The following is a 17,211-nucleotide window of genomic DNA, read 5'->3' on the forward strand; positions in this document are numbered from 1 at the left end:
TGTCAAGGGTTTGAATAATTTCAGGCTTGACTGTATGTGTGTACCCTGCAATGGGTTGGCACCTCGTCCAGGGTGTGCCCCGCCTTATTTCCTGGGATAGGCCCCAGACCCCCCGTGACCCTGTGTACATGATGAAGTGGTATAGACGATGAGTGACTTTCTCATATTATTGTTTCAGAAACTCCATTTCTTAACTAGCATTACCTAAAATTCCTACTCCTGAATGTAAGTATAAGGTAGCTGGACCTGCAGGTGAGCTTCATTTACTGGTATTACCGAGTTTGTGTTCATTGTACAGCCCACAGCGCCCTCTGCAGGTTTCACATTAAACTGAATCCTCTGAACCACAGCTGTAGAAATCCAGGTCTGGAGAGAATATATCCAGCACAGTTTGATGATTCTTTCGCTCAAACACAGCTGATTCAACTAACCTGTTAATTACCAGGTCCAGTGGGTGTGTTTAAGTGTTGGTAAATTACAAACTATGAACTTTATTTAAACACATCTGTCTTAAACCGAGAACTGTAAATTGTCATCGACTTAATATACCTCAATAGTACTCACATATACATACGCTCAACATGCTTTACTTATTTGCAGTTGTGTGTGTGTGTGTATGTGTGTGTGCTGAATACATGGTCAGGCGGGAAGCAGTGGAGCAGCTGTGCGATGTCGCTGTTGTAAAAGTTCTCCCACTGCAAACGAGCCCAGGCCACACAATCCTTCCAGTCATGCGGTCTGTCCTTGAGACTTCTATACACTGCCTCCACCACCTCGACGGCCTCAGCCTCGCCTCGGCCAATGGTACGAGCCCAAAATTCAGCATCGCTGTCAGGAAAAACGGTGTCAAATATTACAGGAGGAAATATAATAGCAATATGTGAGATCAGGCCTGGTTTTCAATAACAATACAGAAGTACAGTATACGAGTTCAAGACTAGGATTAGATATTAATTTTTAAGATTGTGACATGCTTATTCCAGGACTCTGATTAGCAGTTTGTTTACACGTTTTACTTTATAGTATACAGTTGTAGAAGAGTAGTGATTTATATTCCCAGTAGAGGATGGCTTTCCTTTTGAGTCTGGTTTCTTCCTCATGTCACCTCAACAGTCAGTTCTTCCTGGCATGTACAGTATGCTCTAAATCTACATCCTGATTTCTGTAAAGCTGTTTTGTGACAATATCCATTGTTTAAAGTAATATAAACATAAAATTAAATTAAAAGTGAATTAAACTGCAAACACACTCAGATTACTATTGTGAGCTAAAAAAACCAACTGTCCACTAAAGGAATGCATAGATTCTTGCCATACACTAGTCAATGTAAGACTTTAAGTGAGTTGACAAGCAGGCTTTGACATTTAAAACAGACTTTGACATAAATCATGGAGCCAGTTAACAGGAAGTAGTTGGTTTTAAGGGAAACACACTGCAGCATTCATGTTGCATTATCTGCATGCACCATGAGCCACCTCTTCCTGTGCAAGTGTGTGCACTCCTTCCTTGCTAAACTTCCCTCTCGTTTTGGTAAAGTGAGAACAGAAAGAAGATCTGGATTGTGTTAATATTTACCACAGGAAGTCAGGAAACAGGTTTAACTCAAGCTAAGGGTTTCATCAAGATATCTCTGTGTGTGGTGGCCATACGTGTGTGTGTGTGTGTGGTTTTTGTCATTTCTTACCGGTGTATCTACGTTTTTTTTCTAAGCCAAAACTCGTAAAAAAATATATAGCTGGAGTCACATATAGTTTTATTCACAACATTACCAAAAATAACATTAATACATACGTGCATAGGAATGTGTAGGTGAGATGTGTGAGAATGATGGCAATTTCTCTAGAAAACGTCTAGACATTTCTGTTAGTTGGTTTGTTTTTTGACAACATACCTGAGATACTGGTTCACATTTTCTGGTGCGTGCTTGAAAAGGCTCTCAAACTGCTCTCTGGCCCACTGAAATAACAGTTTGTCAATATAAATGACATCATATTATATGTCATAAGGGCTACATGTAGCATGTGCAATTTAAGGTATAAAACATAATGATGTGTGCTACAATAATAGAGTAATTGAGTGATGTGATATGGACTGGCACAAAGCAAGGTTTTTTATTTAGCAAGGGTTTTATTCCTGTTATAGCACACCAAACTGTTTTTTTTATTAATAGAGAATAGCAAATTATAAATTTCAAAAGTTTATATTGAAGTGTTAAGTTATGGAATATATGTAAAACAACTTAGTTCCTGCTATCACATTATTATAGTATTATAGTAGCTATAACCTGCCACTAACTCACCAGTTTCTTTTTTTTCTCTCTTTAAGGCAATAATAATAATAATAATAATAGTATTATCTAGAGGCAATTCTTGCAGAAATTGTGAAATAGGGACACGTGGATGCATTGATTTTCCAGTAAAAACATGTGTGCATGTATGTTGCCTTCATCTATCTTTATCTATCCTGAATCAGTAAGTGTGTGTGCGAGAGAAGAGGGTGTGGTTTGCTTAGGAACACATGTCAGTGCACAGCTGACTGGGTTATGCTTCTGAGTCACGCCTATGCTATGCTTATAATGTTGTGAGCATTTATATTTTTGCGCTGGTGTGTCACAACAACAATTACAATTACACTTGCATTACAAACTGCTAGCTTTCAGTGGGCTTCCTATGTCACTGTGCTGAGGCTCTTCACCACTGTTTGGTGAGTCTTCAGGTGTACTACAATCAGGGTTAGATTCAGAGCTAATAGATGTTGAACCACAGTTACTACAATGCAGAAACGAGAGAAGATGAAAGATGCAAAGAGAAACCAGAAATGTGATACTAGATACCCTTGACATGTAGTTACACTTCTTGGGAGGTGCACGTCAGGCTACACCTTAGGGTACATGGCTACATGAGAGCTATGGCGTAGACTTCGAAGCATGAATCTGCCCTTTTACACAGGCAATGTAATTTGATCTCTTGCACTCAAAAGACAGTGTTAATTATTTGTTGGATATCTTGTGAACCATTAGTCCTACAGCAGTCATCATTTGACTTGTTTTAAAAGCTGGGTTCAGGTTGGCAGTTTTTCCAAAATGATTCAGCAGGCTTTTTTTTTTTTTTCCCTTGAAAATCAATCAGCATGCAAAATGAATGAGTCCTATGGAAAAATCAGGCATGTCCAAAACAAACCTGTCAACATTTTGACCAATCTTCTCCATTTAAAGTTTAAACAGACCTAAATATCTTTCTCTCTGATTTGATTTAAGTTTAGAATCATTTTCATTTAAGGGACTTTGGTGCAAGCTTTAGAATGAGATTTTAAAAAGCCTACTTATGTTTTATATTTTTCCAGAATAATTAACATTTTTGAGCGATTTGATTTGATGTGTCTTGTTTTCCGATTAGACCCAAAACCCCAAGTTGGTTCCACTTGGGAGCAAAGCGGCTTGGCATGGGCCCCAAACAAATCCTGATGACTCATCTGTGGTTGATATTCCATATCACTTGTGGGACCTGGATTGGGACCCATTGGATAAACATTATGATATAAGTTTCATGGGAGTTCATGCAAAAACGTTCCAGTCCTGAATCGTAAAAATGGAAATTTAGGAAGATTTTTTTTGATTCCTTAGAAAAATAATAGCAAAACATTCCCCCAAAAGCAGACCAATCACTCCACCAATACAGACTGTTTTTTGTTGTTGTTGTTTCTGCTCTAAAAAGTGCACCCCCATGGGCATCCTACTAATTTAAAAAACCATCAGCTTGTCACATTATGGAGAAACTGGTGAGCTTAGAATGTTCTGTCCTGCAGACTTTCTATTGGCTGGTTACTTATAGACTTTTAAAAGCACTGTAAACACCTTCCATAACTGTTAAATAAATATCTCTTTATATATCTACTCTTCCATTTTCCGTACAGCTCATCCTACATAGGGTTGTGGGGGCCCGGTCCCTATCCCGGGGAAACCCAGGGACCAATCAAACACCACGAGCAAACTGGAAACACCATCAACCTACATCACATATCTCTGGACTGTGGAGGAAACTTGAATATCTAGGAAAATAACCCAAGCATGAGAACTTGCTTTAGAGATGCGCTCTTCAAGCTTTAACATATTAGTGATTATACACGGCTTTGTTAATCACATATTTTAAAATGTGTTTATTTGTCTATGAGCATGAGATGATAGAGGATTAATTACAAAAAGTCTTGTGATTTTGACATTAAGAACTTGCTGATATAAACCTGCAATTTGCCTTGCAGCCGGTGCTGTTGTCAGAATTGAAGAAAAGTAACGAGCACCTGCTGACCAATTAGTTTCGAGATTTCAGTAGAGCCGTGGCTCAGTGACACCTTGCCGTATGGTGTGGAGGATTAAAATTAAAGTCAAACTTGACAGTAAATTCTGACAGATCTGACAGATGACTCATTTCAGCCATGTCTCAACAGAGACATGCAATCCAAACTTAACCTGTTCTCTTTCCTATACACTCAGCTAAACAGTGTTGTGTGGGTGTGTATTACAATAATTTAATGTGGGAGCTTTACCTGCAGAGTGTGTTCAATGCGATGTGGGAAGTGCTTCAGTGTGCACAGTGGAATAGCTGTCTGTTCTGAAGACCCTGCTGGTCCATAGGATTCAGTCAGGTGAGGAACCACGACCAGAGTATGACCTTTACCACCCAGAGTCCCGCCCTCTAACATGGGTTTTTGGTACTGCACGCAGCACCCATCCAAATACACTCCTTAAAATAGACAAACACAGGGTTAGTAATCAGTACCAAACTCATATAGAGAACTGTCAGCAGAAGCCAGTAGATGCATTTGATGGTAAATATAAGATGGACAACAATCTGATCCTGTCAGATGCATTTTGGAAGTAAAATGATATACATGCAGTGGTGCATTATTCATCATTATGTGTTATGCTAAATGCCATTGCCATACAGCTGCCCATTTAGTTAGCACTGATTTATTCATTGTAAATGAAGCAGGAGTTGGCAAAGACTCCCTTATTATGATCTCACTTACATACTTAATTACTTACTGAGCCTAGTGCACAGATCATATCCTTTCATAATAGCAAGACCAATTTGTTCCTCCTAATACACACAGATGCAGTGCTTCTCTACAACAGTGCTGGTGCTATAATTACTCACTGGCTTCCAAATTGTCCAGAGCTGCTGCTACTCCATCCAGGCTATTGTAGAACTGGTGTGTATAAATCCCCTCGGTCTCCTGACACACACGGTTCTGATCAGATGTGATATTCATGCTGGGATTTATTTTACGCACGGCCTCAGCTGCTACCTCTGATTTCAGTTTCTGTATGGCAAGGAGAAAAAAGAGAAAAAATATATATTATTTAGAGTATTGTTTCTTAGTGCAGCTGGTGTAAATATAAGCCTACATCTTATAAAGACTAATAAATGAATAGGATATCATGACTGTACCTCATTGTGATTTTTGATAAAAAGCTCATTATATGATTAACTAATGCAACAACACCATACTGTAAATGTATTGTGGTTAGATTGTACTTTATGCAATTCTTGTATAGAACACAATAAAATCCTTTCCTTATTTTCTTACCCCAATATCCTCTGATCTAAACAGGAATTGACGATTCAGGTTGGACCTCTCAATGGAATCCATGTCTGTCACTGTGATGTGCCCGCCCTCTCCAGCACCAAGACCAATCAGGGCAAAGTTTTTCAGAAGCTCACAGCCAATGGCACCAGCACCCACCTGATTTTACACAAGTGTTTTGGTTTAAATGAATATTAAAATCAAAGTACAGTGTCCAGCCAAATAAGATAAAACATATCATTCAAAACACCTTTCTTTTTGTAAGAGATGAAAAAGAAGGCATGATTTATTCTTCTAATGTATACAAAGCATTCTTTAGTCTAAATGTAATCTTCAGTGTAAATAATGAGGTTCAGTCAAAATATCAAAAATAACAATTTGATATTAAAAGTTGTTAAGTAATGAAATCTGGAATTAATTTATTCTTATGCTTATCGATACATACTTTTTGTTTATATTTGTCTGTACATTAAATGTGTAAATTTGAAGGAGAAAATTACAAAATAAGCATAGTTGTTATCCTGACTGCAAACATGCATTACACTAAACCTATACTGGGTACAAACATACTGTTTGGTTTAAAAAATATTTTAAAAACATTTAATTAATTTGTCTACAGAGTTCCACACTAACTATGTTTCCATCTAGCAAAATATATTATAGGATATAATTGTCCATATTCAGGGAAGAGCTATACTGTAGCTATATACTGTAAAGTGAAAATGTATTAAATGTTTTGTAAAATGTTATTGAGTGTTTACTTTTGTAAGTAAAAAAATTATATCAAATAATAAAGATACATTAATTAATTTATTCCTAGTGCTGCTTTCATTTAATTTGAACTTAAAAGTCCTACAAGGTATTTAATGCAATCATATTACATTACATTTACAGTATTTCGCCGACACCCCTATCCAGAGTGACTTTTTTTATATTATTATACAGCTAAGCATTTAAGGGTTAAGGGTCTTCATCAAGGGCCCAACAGGGTAAACTTGGTGGTGGGGTTTAAACCTGGGGCCTTTCAAACCCTAGACCAATACGTTAACAACTGAGCCACCTCAGCCACAGTCTGCTTTAAATTCCTGAGCAAGGAGTGTTTAACTGGAGTATTCTGTATGCTAAATGTTCAACAGGAAATGCACTCTTGACTACATTATTGTAGCTTGAGTTGCTTCCTGCAATGATCCGTAACCCAAGATCAGCTTCCTGTAACCTAATTCCTCTTCAGTTGTTTTTTTCCACATTATCCTCATAAACTGTACTTTAAACAAGTTAAATGTTGAAGGTAAGTGTTGCTTTCTTTTGGTGAAAAAGAAGAACAAAGTATACCAGAAAGTATCTCTGTTTCTTTAATTTCTCCTGGAAATCATAGCCGAACACAGCAATCTGTCCATCATAGCGACTGTTTCTCTGTGAAGGAAATAATATCACCACTGATTAAAAACAACAACAACAAAAAAACACAGGCCACATTTTATTAAAACCCTTACAGAAAACTGACCTGTTTCAAACATTTCACATGTAATACATGTTCTATTTTCACACGATTCATCTGTGTTCATATGAGCACAGTAGCACATGCTGTATAACTTTATTTAGTACATGATGTTAAAAGTTCACTTGATAAATTTCAGAACTTCAGATTCATCTTCATCTGTTTCACACGTCCATTGGGAGCTGATCACAATAGATTACTGTGGTATATCAGGCCTCAGCAGTGTGAATTAGAAAGTGAACTATTGCTTACTGGAGCACAGGCTTCTTCTGTCAGGCCTCTATTACTGTCCTCCTGCTCAGGGAGGCACTCCAGGGCATCAAAGTAGAGCCACTGATGTAGCGGAGTGAACTTACCGCTGCAAGCCTGTAAATATTCATAGTCAACATTACTAGTTTTCAAAACAACAAGGTAAATAAAATGAAATAAAAATTGCATTTTACAAAACTGCATTTTAGTTAAAATGAACAAGCAACCTTTACAGATACCATTCTTCTTACAGTGTACTTGGTTGCCTTGAGCTTTCTTACCTTCATCACCTCTTGTGCAGCCAGTCCTCCAATGAAAGCATTGATGGGAGCCAAATCGCCCCGGGCACAAAGAGACAGCTTCTCCACGACTCGGTCATCAAACTCGTCAAATTGTGCAGCTGCACTGAGCTGCCTTGCCATGGCAATCAGTATCTCGGCATCCGCCTGGTTAGAAGAATGACACAATAAAATAAGATGCTAAGACTGATATAGCTGCAGTTTTATCCCCTATAGCTTCTTAAATATAAAATAACCTATTATATTCAACACATTTTGGAAATTATTGTCATACTAAAATGCAACTGGCATAAGCTTACATCAGTGATAATCAATTTATTTATAGAAGCGATACTTTACTGTCTCCAAGATTTCCAAACATATTTTTATATTTAGGACACACACACACACACACACACACACACACACACACACATTATTCGGGAGATTTTTCAGTGTTGGAGCAGCTACTTAATCCTAGATTTTTGGCTGGACACAATACACATTATTATTTCTATTTTTTTTCTATGTGAAGAAAATGTTTTTTTTTTTATTAGTAGAATTAATGACAACTAATATACATAATTTGAAATAAAAGTGCAATAAATCATCTAAATAAAAAAGTTTTTTTTTTTTTTTAAGTTTAAGGACAGTGCCAACATAAACCATATCAGTCACACCAATGCAGAAATGCGTAGACTCTCAAAGTCATTTCAAGAATGAAAGTGAAAGTTTAAAAGCTAAAATAATATTTTTTTAAATAAAATTCTAAATTGGCAGCATGGTGGCTTAGTGGTTAGCACTGTTGCCTGTATCTCCAGGGACCGGGTTTGGTTCCTGGCCAGGTTTGATTCCCGTCTCTGTGTGCATGGAGTTTTCATGTTCTCCCTGTGCCCCGGGTTTCCTCTGGGTACTCCGGTTTCCTTCAAAGATAGAGTTCCCAAATTGCCTGTGGTGTGTAAATGAGTGTGTGTGCCCGTGCCCTGCAATGTATTGTCCAGGGTGCTCCCTGCCTTGTGCCCTAAGTCTCCTGGGATATGCTGGAGGGCCCCCATGACCCTGAATACAGGATAAAGCGGTATAGAAGATGAGTGAGTGAGTAATTCTAAATAAATAAAAAATGGTGCAAACCCATAAAAAATAGCTTCAACAACAGAAAATAATATTACAATACAATGCATACCATATGGTTGTCTGTTACTGACCTGGTTCCTAGGTCTGGGGAGTTGACTGTACTTCTGTTGGAACTCCTGCAGTGCTCGAAAGCCCAGGTGAAGAGATTTATTTCTCTCAATCTTCTCATAATGAGTCAACACCAGAAGCTCTGGATCCTGCATCACTTTATCCATAGCAACATCTAGAGGTAGCTGACATGTCCAACATGTACACATACATTTACTTTCCACTTTAATAGAAACACCTGTACACCTGCTCATTCATGCAGTTATCCAATCAGCCAATTTGCCAATGTGGCAGCAGCACAGTGTATCAAATCATGTAGATAGAGGTCAAGAGCTTTAGTTTATTGTTCATATCAAATAAAAAATTGTGATCACTGTGATTTGTACTGTGCCATGGTTGTTGGTGTTACATGAGCTGGTTTATATATATTTCATAAACTGCTGATCAGGAGGGATTTTTAAGATACAAAAGTCAAAACACAAAACAAGAGCAACAGTTCTGTTGTGTTGAGAGGGGTCAGAGGAAAATGGGCAGATTGATTTAAGGATCCAGGAAGGATGTAGTGACTCAAATTACAGTGTTAAACAAAAGATTCCCAGCTTTCACAACAGGCCCATCAAAGCCTTTCACTACCGGCTCACACAAAGCTTAAAGTTTAAGATTAGAGATCCACCTCAATGTGTTGTGATGTATTGTGCATTGTGGGACACGTTTCAAAGCACTTTTCCAGTTTGCTGTGGATAAGAGCTTCTGTCAAATGCCATAAATGCAAATGTTTTCACATATTTTCAACATTCTGATCTTTGATGTGAGATCTGCAATTCATACATTGTGCTGCTGCCTCATGCTTGGCCGATTAATTAACTGCATAGATTTTAATTTTGAAGTGGCCCCTTAACGTATACAAATTTTATGAGAATTTATTGTATAAATCATTCACATATTGTTAGGTGCTATTGTAACAAACTCACAAAACTTAGTGTCTTCGTTTCTTTAACTTCAGTTGCCACTCCGCCCTTCTCATAGTCTGAGAAATTTGAAGTGTCACAAATACTGAAGGAGTATTCATCTACAAAAAAAAAATAAGAGGCAATGTTATATAATCCAGCCTTTGTTATATTTAGTATTAGAATCACAAATCCTGTTACATTTTACTCACCTATCACTTTAATTTCAAGTGGCCCACAGCTGTTGAGCTCTGTCATGCCCTGAACCCCAGAGAAAACAATATGCATGCCATCTGAGAAGGCGTTCTGGTTGTCTGTGCATGTGACTATACCTGGATTTCCCTGCATGGAACAAATGCATTAATTTAATCACCCGCTTTGTACAAAAGGTCGGATTTCCTCATGCATAAGCCCTACTACTGAAGTATGTACCATTTTGTCAGGGATAACCCCTAGAGGGCGCCTTGCGCCCAGAGACTGTAAAATTTTTTATTTTTTTTTACTTCGTTTCCCAGAATGCACCTAGGTCAGGTGATGGGGTCACTCACATGAATAGAGGTGACTGGTTGATTAGTTTCGCTATAAGAATATTGAACATGTTGAGTGAAGCATTTGTCTTGCATCTATTTGTTTTCTCCTGGGCCTGTACTGTTGTGTTTAAACTGTGGAGTTAAAGCTCTTCTGTCTTGATATACTACTGTGTTGTTTTCCTGTTTGTTTGTTTTTTTTGCTGTTTTTGTTATCCTGTTTTGCTTTATATTATTTAAGTAAGTAAGTATTAAGTAAGTAAGTAAGTATTAAAATCTTAACTTCTGCGCTTATGCCTCGCCTGCAAAACCACCATCACTGTAACACATTTATTAGTTATTTAATAAGGTTGCTTATTAGGAAACTGCCTGAGACAAACTTATAAAATCAAACAGTTTTTGATTAAACAGAATAATTAGGTTGGTGTAATTGCTTTCTAATTGTCTCAATTTTGATAAGTTTATCATTTGTTGAGCTCTAAATTTAATGTAAAGTTTTTATAGTTGGTACATTAAAGACTTTAATCTCACATACAGTTACTGTACATAAACAAATAGAATACCTATTAAACGTATATAATTGTTGTATGACATATGTTGTCTTAACAACAACAACAAGAACAACAATAAACTATATCTCGAACTGTACATCTACACTTCATATAAACTGCCTTTAAGACGCATTATAATTTATATTATTTAGGTATATATCTAAACAGGTAACGCTCAGGTTCAGATATGTCAGTGTCAGTGGAGAAAAATGAAAGTACTGTTCCTTTACCTTGGAGACGTGGGAAATCAAGGACACACGTAGCGGCTCTCCATCAGTGTCTCTGACCAGAAAGTTTTCTCCAAAGTCACAGAACAACTGTCTACAATTAATCATAATACTTCAATTAACAGGAACTCTTATAAATTACCCCAGTCATCCTATGCTTAAATGAATACAGTTTTTTAATTAAATCCATCCATCCGACCAATAGTGACCGTTGTAGTGACGATCGTGGTAGGACATCCGGTCAAAAGGCAATTTGGAAACGCCGATTAGCCTAACCTGCATGTCGTTGGAATATTGGTGAAAACCTGGAGGAACCTCAATGATGCAGGAATCGAACCAGTGATCTGGAGGTGCAAGGCACCGTGCTGACTATATATTAAATGACCTATTATATGAATAATAGTAGTAATCTTATATTTCAAAAAAGAATTCTTCAGTCAGTCTTGATTAATGTAAATGTAAATGGGAATATTAATCTTACCCACAAAGTCCTTTGGTGTCAGCCAAAATAAATGCAATGTTGTTGGAGTGGCAGAATGCAGCCAATGAAAGTTGCTCTTCCAATGATGAATCTGTGAGGACCACCACCTATAGCCATTTTGGATAAAAATTGGACATATATGATTCACTTCAGGTTTATTATTTTTAATCATGCTTATATGTACAAGTAAAGGGTTTTCTATGATCACTATAATGAGCCAGAACAATTTTTGCTTCCTCAGCTACACTAATTAGTAATTAGTGAATATTGTAATTAGAGTCCATAGGGGCCTAGTACCTCAAGACATTCAGGGTCTGTTTTATTGTAATTTTAATTTGTTGGTCTTATTGTGGCAGTAGTAAAGGTTGTGACTGTCTTAATAGTTTTATAGTGTATTAAAAAATAACAGTGAAATGTAATACAACTAATAAGACTTTTAATCGCAGAAATTTGTAAGACTAGAACTCTCTGGCATCCGCAGTACTAACTTTAATACTAATCATCTTGTTTATTGCAAGATCACACCCACCTGGAATTTGTGCAGAAAGTCCTCGTTTAGATGTTCAGTGTGTGTGGAAAGTCGAACATGGCTATTTAAGCGAGCAAGATGTTTTGCAGAACAAATTGCCCGGTTCTTCCCAAGGTCACTTTCTTTCAGGTAAAACTACAGAAAATAATAATAATAATAATAAAACAAATATGCAGTTAAAGCAACTAGTAAGAAATAATGAGTTTATATATAGGAATTATACTAGACTCTGGACTTTATTTGAGGGGTTTTACTGCAAAATGCATTCTCATATTTTTACTCAACCTATCAAATATTTTTTCTAAGGCACACAGAGTTGACTATAAGCAACATTTTTCCCCAAATCATTTCTAGGTTCAAATTCTTTGAATTTTTTTTTTTTGGCAAAATACAATAAATAACCTCATTTCATAGTAAAAACTGACCATTCTCAAAAGCCACTTGCATCTCTCCTTTTTGTCACATGATCAGTGGAGTGCAAATAACATGCAAACTCCACACACACAACCCCCAGGTGGGAATCAAGCCCTTGACCGTGGAGGTGCGTGTACTAATCACTACACCACCGTGCCACCTTAATGATAAAGATTCAATATTATAGTAATAAAACCCCTTTTGTAACTCAAAGAAATCAGACACTAGGTGGTTTTTTAAATTATTTTTTATCTTGCTTTGCAGTAAAACCCTATGTGTATTCAGTTTCCCAGGTCTTAGATAAAATGCTTGATTATGGAACATCACTACCTGAGAGGACAGATCTCCCCATTCTGTCTTCCCCTTGTCTTGGATGGTGACTGATCCAACTCCAGCTAGAATGACATTCTTGGCCACCTCCACCCCGAGACCTCTCATCCCACATATAAGCACATTTGCCTCTCCCATACGCCGCATTGCATCATGGCCCAGGACATACCTGTATAAACGGTGCAGAAGGGAAGATTTTAACATTCAGCTGACCTCAGATCAGAAAAAAGCAGCTGCTTTAAACAGTTCCAGCTACTCATCCTTAAGTAAATACTTAAGAATCACAGCTTGATCATCATAATTGACAGATTTGAAAATTGATGTAATGAAAGATTGTAATTTTGCAGCTTTGATGTGCTCTCTCACTTCAAACAAGTCATTCAAAGAAGAACAGATTCGTAAATCACGTGATCCTAAGCGTCATCAAGGACGATATCAATTAGTAGTCAAATATTTCTTTATAAAGCTGTTGATATCACGTGAATATAATTATAGAATACTCACAGCTGCCGTGAATATAAGCCTTCGTCGATATCAGTTTGCTCCATGGTTGAGTTATGCTCAGCTCAGCTTTCAGTGAAAGAGCTGTCAGAAAGCAGGCGCCGACTTTCACTTTCGTTTCTGCCGGGACGAGCAGCGTCACGTGACCAGGCATTTTACACGTTGCATCATTTTCTTATGGCAATTTGGCAACAATTCTGTTGTTGTTGTTGTTATTATTATTATTATTATTATCAGTAGTAGTAGTAGTGTTTTTTTTTTTCTTAACCTGGTGTTTAATAAAATCTAAAGCTTTCTTTTTATTTCCAATGTAAAATGAGAAACAAAAATCAAAATGTTAAATGAGGTCTCAGACTGTTGGACCCACTGTCGGCTCTAGTGTCAGTGCAAATACATTTATATGTAATACGCAGACAAGTCTCAGACTTTTGAACCCTGCTGTAATTCCGAGGGCATGCAAATAATTTATGTAACTTTATGTGTGTAGGTGATATGAGGGAGAACAATTTTAAGTTAGTGCAAATTCACCATTTAACAAATGTAAAATACTGTACATTAATTCATAACCCTACATGCCTTTTTGTCAATTGTTTGCTACATTGACTGATAAGCCGCCGTTGAACCTTTGCTTCCACGTTCGACTCTGCCTATATCCTCAGGATTACTGCAACTCTGATCTCCTCACTCTGCAGCTGCTCTCCCTCAAACTGCACGTCGGATTCAGCACGCGCGCGGCAGCCTTCATCTCTCCACACAGCCGCGCTCACTCTGCTGCAGCTCGTGCTCAACCTGCGCGTTCTCAGGAGCGCGCGCTCTGTGCCCTTAACCCCTGCTTACAGCCACTGCCTGCCTACTCTTATTAATGGTCTGCTTTTGGGTCCTCAAGCCTGCCTCACACGGACCAGCCGTGACAGATTATATTGAAAAGTTCAGTGTATAAAATATATTGCATGTACAGTAGCTAGGTTATGTTAATTAAAAAAACAATAACTAATGATATCTGATATATAAATATTATAACATTTTTAGGCTGCACTTTAAAAAAACTTTTATTACTGTCGTACGGAAGCGCATTTGATTCACAAAAAAAAAAAAAATGAATCTCATAATTGTAAACTACTAACTTGTAATTATGACTTAATATCTCATAGTTATGAGATCCTGATACTGGTAGATATTAATGTCATAGAGTAATTTGAATGATTATTAGATCATTAGTATGTCAACACCAGGGGCGTTTCTAGGATTTTCAGTTAAGGGGGGCTCAGCCCCCATAGATGTTTAACAGACATTTGGCTTGTTCAGAATCAGTACTCAAATGAGTCTTCTTGATTACAAACGCTGTTTACTGTATAAAACTTTTTCTATGTACAGGTACAATCAGAAAAATGTCAGCAGAAAACAGCATATAACTTTAAACTTACATTGATTAGCAATATAAACAACACGCATACAATACGAGGCTGGACAATGGAATAAACTGTGTGGGTGCCAATAATGTCAAACATTTATCTGTTAATTCTTTGACAATACTGCTGCTTTTTGCTGGAAACTAGTAGACATAAAAAATGTGTGAATAATAGTTTCTGATGCATAGATATGACTTCAATGTTGGGATCAAGAAGTCTGAGAGGCTGCCCTTCCAGAGAACTGAACTGTAGAACTGAAGAGAGAATGGTAGATTGAAGGTTTTTTAAGCCACATGCAAGTAGGTCTTCAAATGACCAACAGGTAAGAATGGAACATATATATATATATATATATATATATATATATTTTTTTTTTTTTCATGTGACTTGAAAAACCTTCCATTTACAGTTAAATATGAATATTAAAACTTTGATGTTACTAGTTTTATTTAGTGTTTTAGCTTCATAAATAAGACAGTAGGTTCTCTATTCAACCCCGTAAAATTTCATAGCTACTAGGCTGGTTATTCAAATTCATTATAATGTAATTAAACAAAGCATCTTTTTAATATTCTTTTGTTTCTATTCATTAAAAAATATACTTTTTCTAAATCAAAGTGACAAAAACCCTACTGTAAGGCTAATAAATGTATTTTATGATTTGGGACATTTAATACAATACTACAAAAAAATATATTTTTCTATCTCTGTAAATCACAATGCTATACAGTTAAACCGAGTGCACTGAATGCTGCCTGTCACTTTAAAAAAAAATCATTTATGTGCATAACTCTAGGGTAGTTAATGCCATATGCACTGTGCAATGTTTTATATAGACAGTTAGGATTTACAATTAAAACGGCAACGGCATGATTGTTTTATAAAGTAGACTATAGGTTCATAGTGTGTATTAAGTGCTTCATTTTCACTAAAGGAAACAGCTGGTGTGATGAGGGTGAACACAGCAAAGATTTAACTGATTAATTCCTTGTGACATTTTGTAAACTGTATTTATGAGAAAGGACTGCACTGATGCAAATATAACAATTTATCGAAAAACACACACCTTGCCTCACATGGTCTCGCACTGCAGTATCTAAGTGAACTACTAGTGTCTTACGATTCACCATGCCTACTTCGATCAAAGGATGCAGGCTGCTTATCAGTACCGCGTATTATGAAAACTACAGCTGGGGGCAGAGCTTTTTCTTACAAAGGCCCAAAATTATGGAATAGTCTTCCAATTAGTATTCGGGACTCAGACACAGTCTCAGTGTTTAAGTCCAGGCTAAAAACCTATTTATTTAGCCAAGCATTTTTATAAATAGATTAGTCTAGTAGTGATAGTTTAGTGATAGTTATGCTGTCATAGTTAATCCTACCGAAGTCTCTGCTTGCACAGTAAATATACATTTACATTATACATTATTTGACTGTGACCAGACCTAACTGTTATCTCTTCTGCTCTCTCTCCCTCTCTCTCTCTTCCCTCTCTGTCGAGCTACACATGTCGTTCCTGAGCTGCCAGTGATCCAGACTCCCTCTGCCCTCCGGAACTGCCTGACCCATTCTGGTGCCCCGCTTCTGGTTGGTGATCTCGTCACATGGATGGAGATAGTGTGTCTCTTTGGGATGTGTCTCGTGTCTGGGGATGATTCTCTCTACCTAGAAGACGGTTCTGGCCTTGCCTGGTGTTTGCAGCTGTTTTCTCTAAAGGATTTGACTGTTCGATAGTTCAGGACTGGAACTTCATACAAGTCTATCTGAGTTTTCAATAACTAACTGGACTCCCTATTAACATTAATTAACATCAACTGTTATGCTGAACTGCCTGCCAACTAACACACAGTATGAATACAGATCAATTCCTGCTCTCTGTTTCACCCAAATGAGGATGGGTTCCCTGTTGCGTCTGGTTCCTCTCAAGGTTTCCTCCTATTACCATCTCAGGGAGTTTTTCCTTGCCACTGTCTCCCTCGGCTTGCTCACCAGAAACAAACTGACCATTTTGATTCATACACATTCACATTCCATACAAACTTAAATAATTCTTTTGATTGTGTAAAGCTGCTTTGGGACAATGCCAATTGTTAAAAGCGCTATACAAATAAAATTGAATTGAATTGAATAGATTGTAAGTCATACTTATGAGTTAGTAAGTCAAAATTATGAGATCAGGATCTTAAAACTATAAGATATTAAGTCATAATTATGACATAATTCCTGAGATTTTTTTTTCTTTTGTGAATGCAATGCGCTTCTGTACTGTCAAGAGGCATATATAGAACATTTATATCTAAAATATACTTTTTATTCTGGCTTTGTACAACGTTAGGACAATGGCTGTTATGGTTTTTATGTACATTGTAAACTGTCAACCAAGTGATTATGTCATAAAACACAAAGAGCCATGCTATTTCAGGAAACAAATCAATAAGTGTATTTCCATGGACTCTAATATTCTATTAACTCTTAAAGATCAGAGCAGTTTTATAGATAACAAAT

General features: G+C 37.0%; 1 protein-coding gene across 1 annotated transcript in view; it reads right to left on the reverse strand.

Moving 5' to 3' along the window:
- Positions 1-13,417, reverse strand: part of uba7 (ubiquitin-like modifier activating enzyme 7) — a 42,790-nt gene extending 29,373 nt beyond the window's left edge. Inside the window, exons 1-16 of the mRNA XM_053498813.1 lie at positions 13,301-13,417; positions 12,797-12,965; positions 12,053-12,187; positions 11,524-11,630; positions 11,046-11,136; positions 9,950-10,079; positions 9,762-9,859; positions 8,814-8,975; positions 7,612-7,776; positions 7,334-7,447; positions 6,916-6,996; positions 5,587-5,742; positions 5,154-5,319; positions 4,543-4,739; positions 1,892-1,956; positions 636-828 (exon numbers count right to left, since the gene is read on the reverse strand). Of these exons, the coding sequence (XP_053354788.1) occupies positions 636-828; positions 1,892-1,956; positions 4,543-4,739; positions 5,154-5,319; positions 5,587-5,742; positions 6,916-6,996; positions 7,334-7,447; positions 7,612-7,776; positions 8,814-8,975; positions 9,762-9,859; positions 9,950-10,079; positions 11,046-11,136; positions 11,524-11,630; positions 12,053-12,187; positions 12,797-12,965; positions 13,301-13,344 (2,073 nt within the window). The 5' untranslated portion in view covers positions 13,345-13,417. The remainder of the gene's footprint in view (positions 1-635; positions 829-1,891; positions 1,957-4,542; positions 4,740-5,153; positions 5,320-5,586; positions 5,743-6,915; positions 6,997-7,333; positions 7,448-7,611; positions 7,777-8,813; positions 8,976-9,761; positions 9,860-9,949; positions 10,080-11,045; positions 11,137-11,523; positions 11,631-12,052; positions 12,188-12,796; positions 12,966-13,300) is intronic.
- Between the last annotated feature and the right edge of the window lie 3,794 nt (positions 13,418-17,211).

Source organism: Clarias gariepinus, chromosome 6, assembly GCF_024256425.1.
Source record: "Clarias gariepinus isolate MV-2021 ecotype Netherlands chromosome 6, CGAR_prim_01v2, whole genome shotgun sequence".
NCBI lineage: Eukaryota > Metazoa > Chordata > Actinopteri > Siluriformes > Clariidae > Clarias > Clarias gariepinus.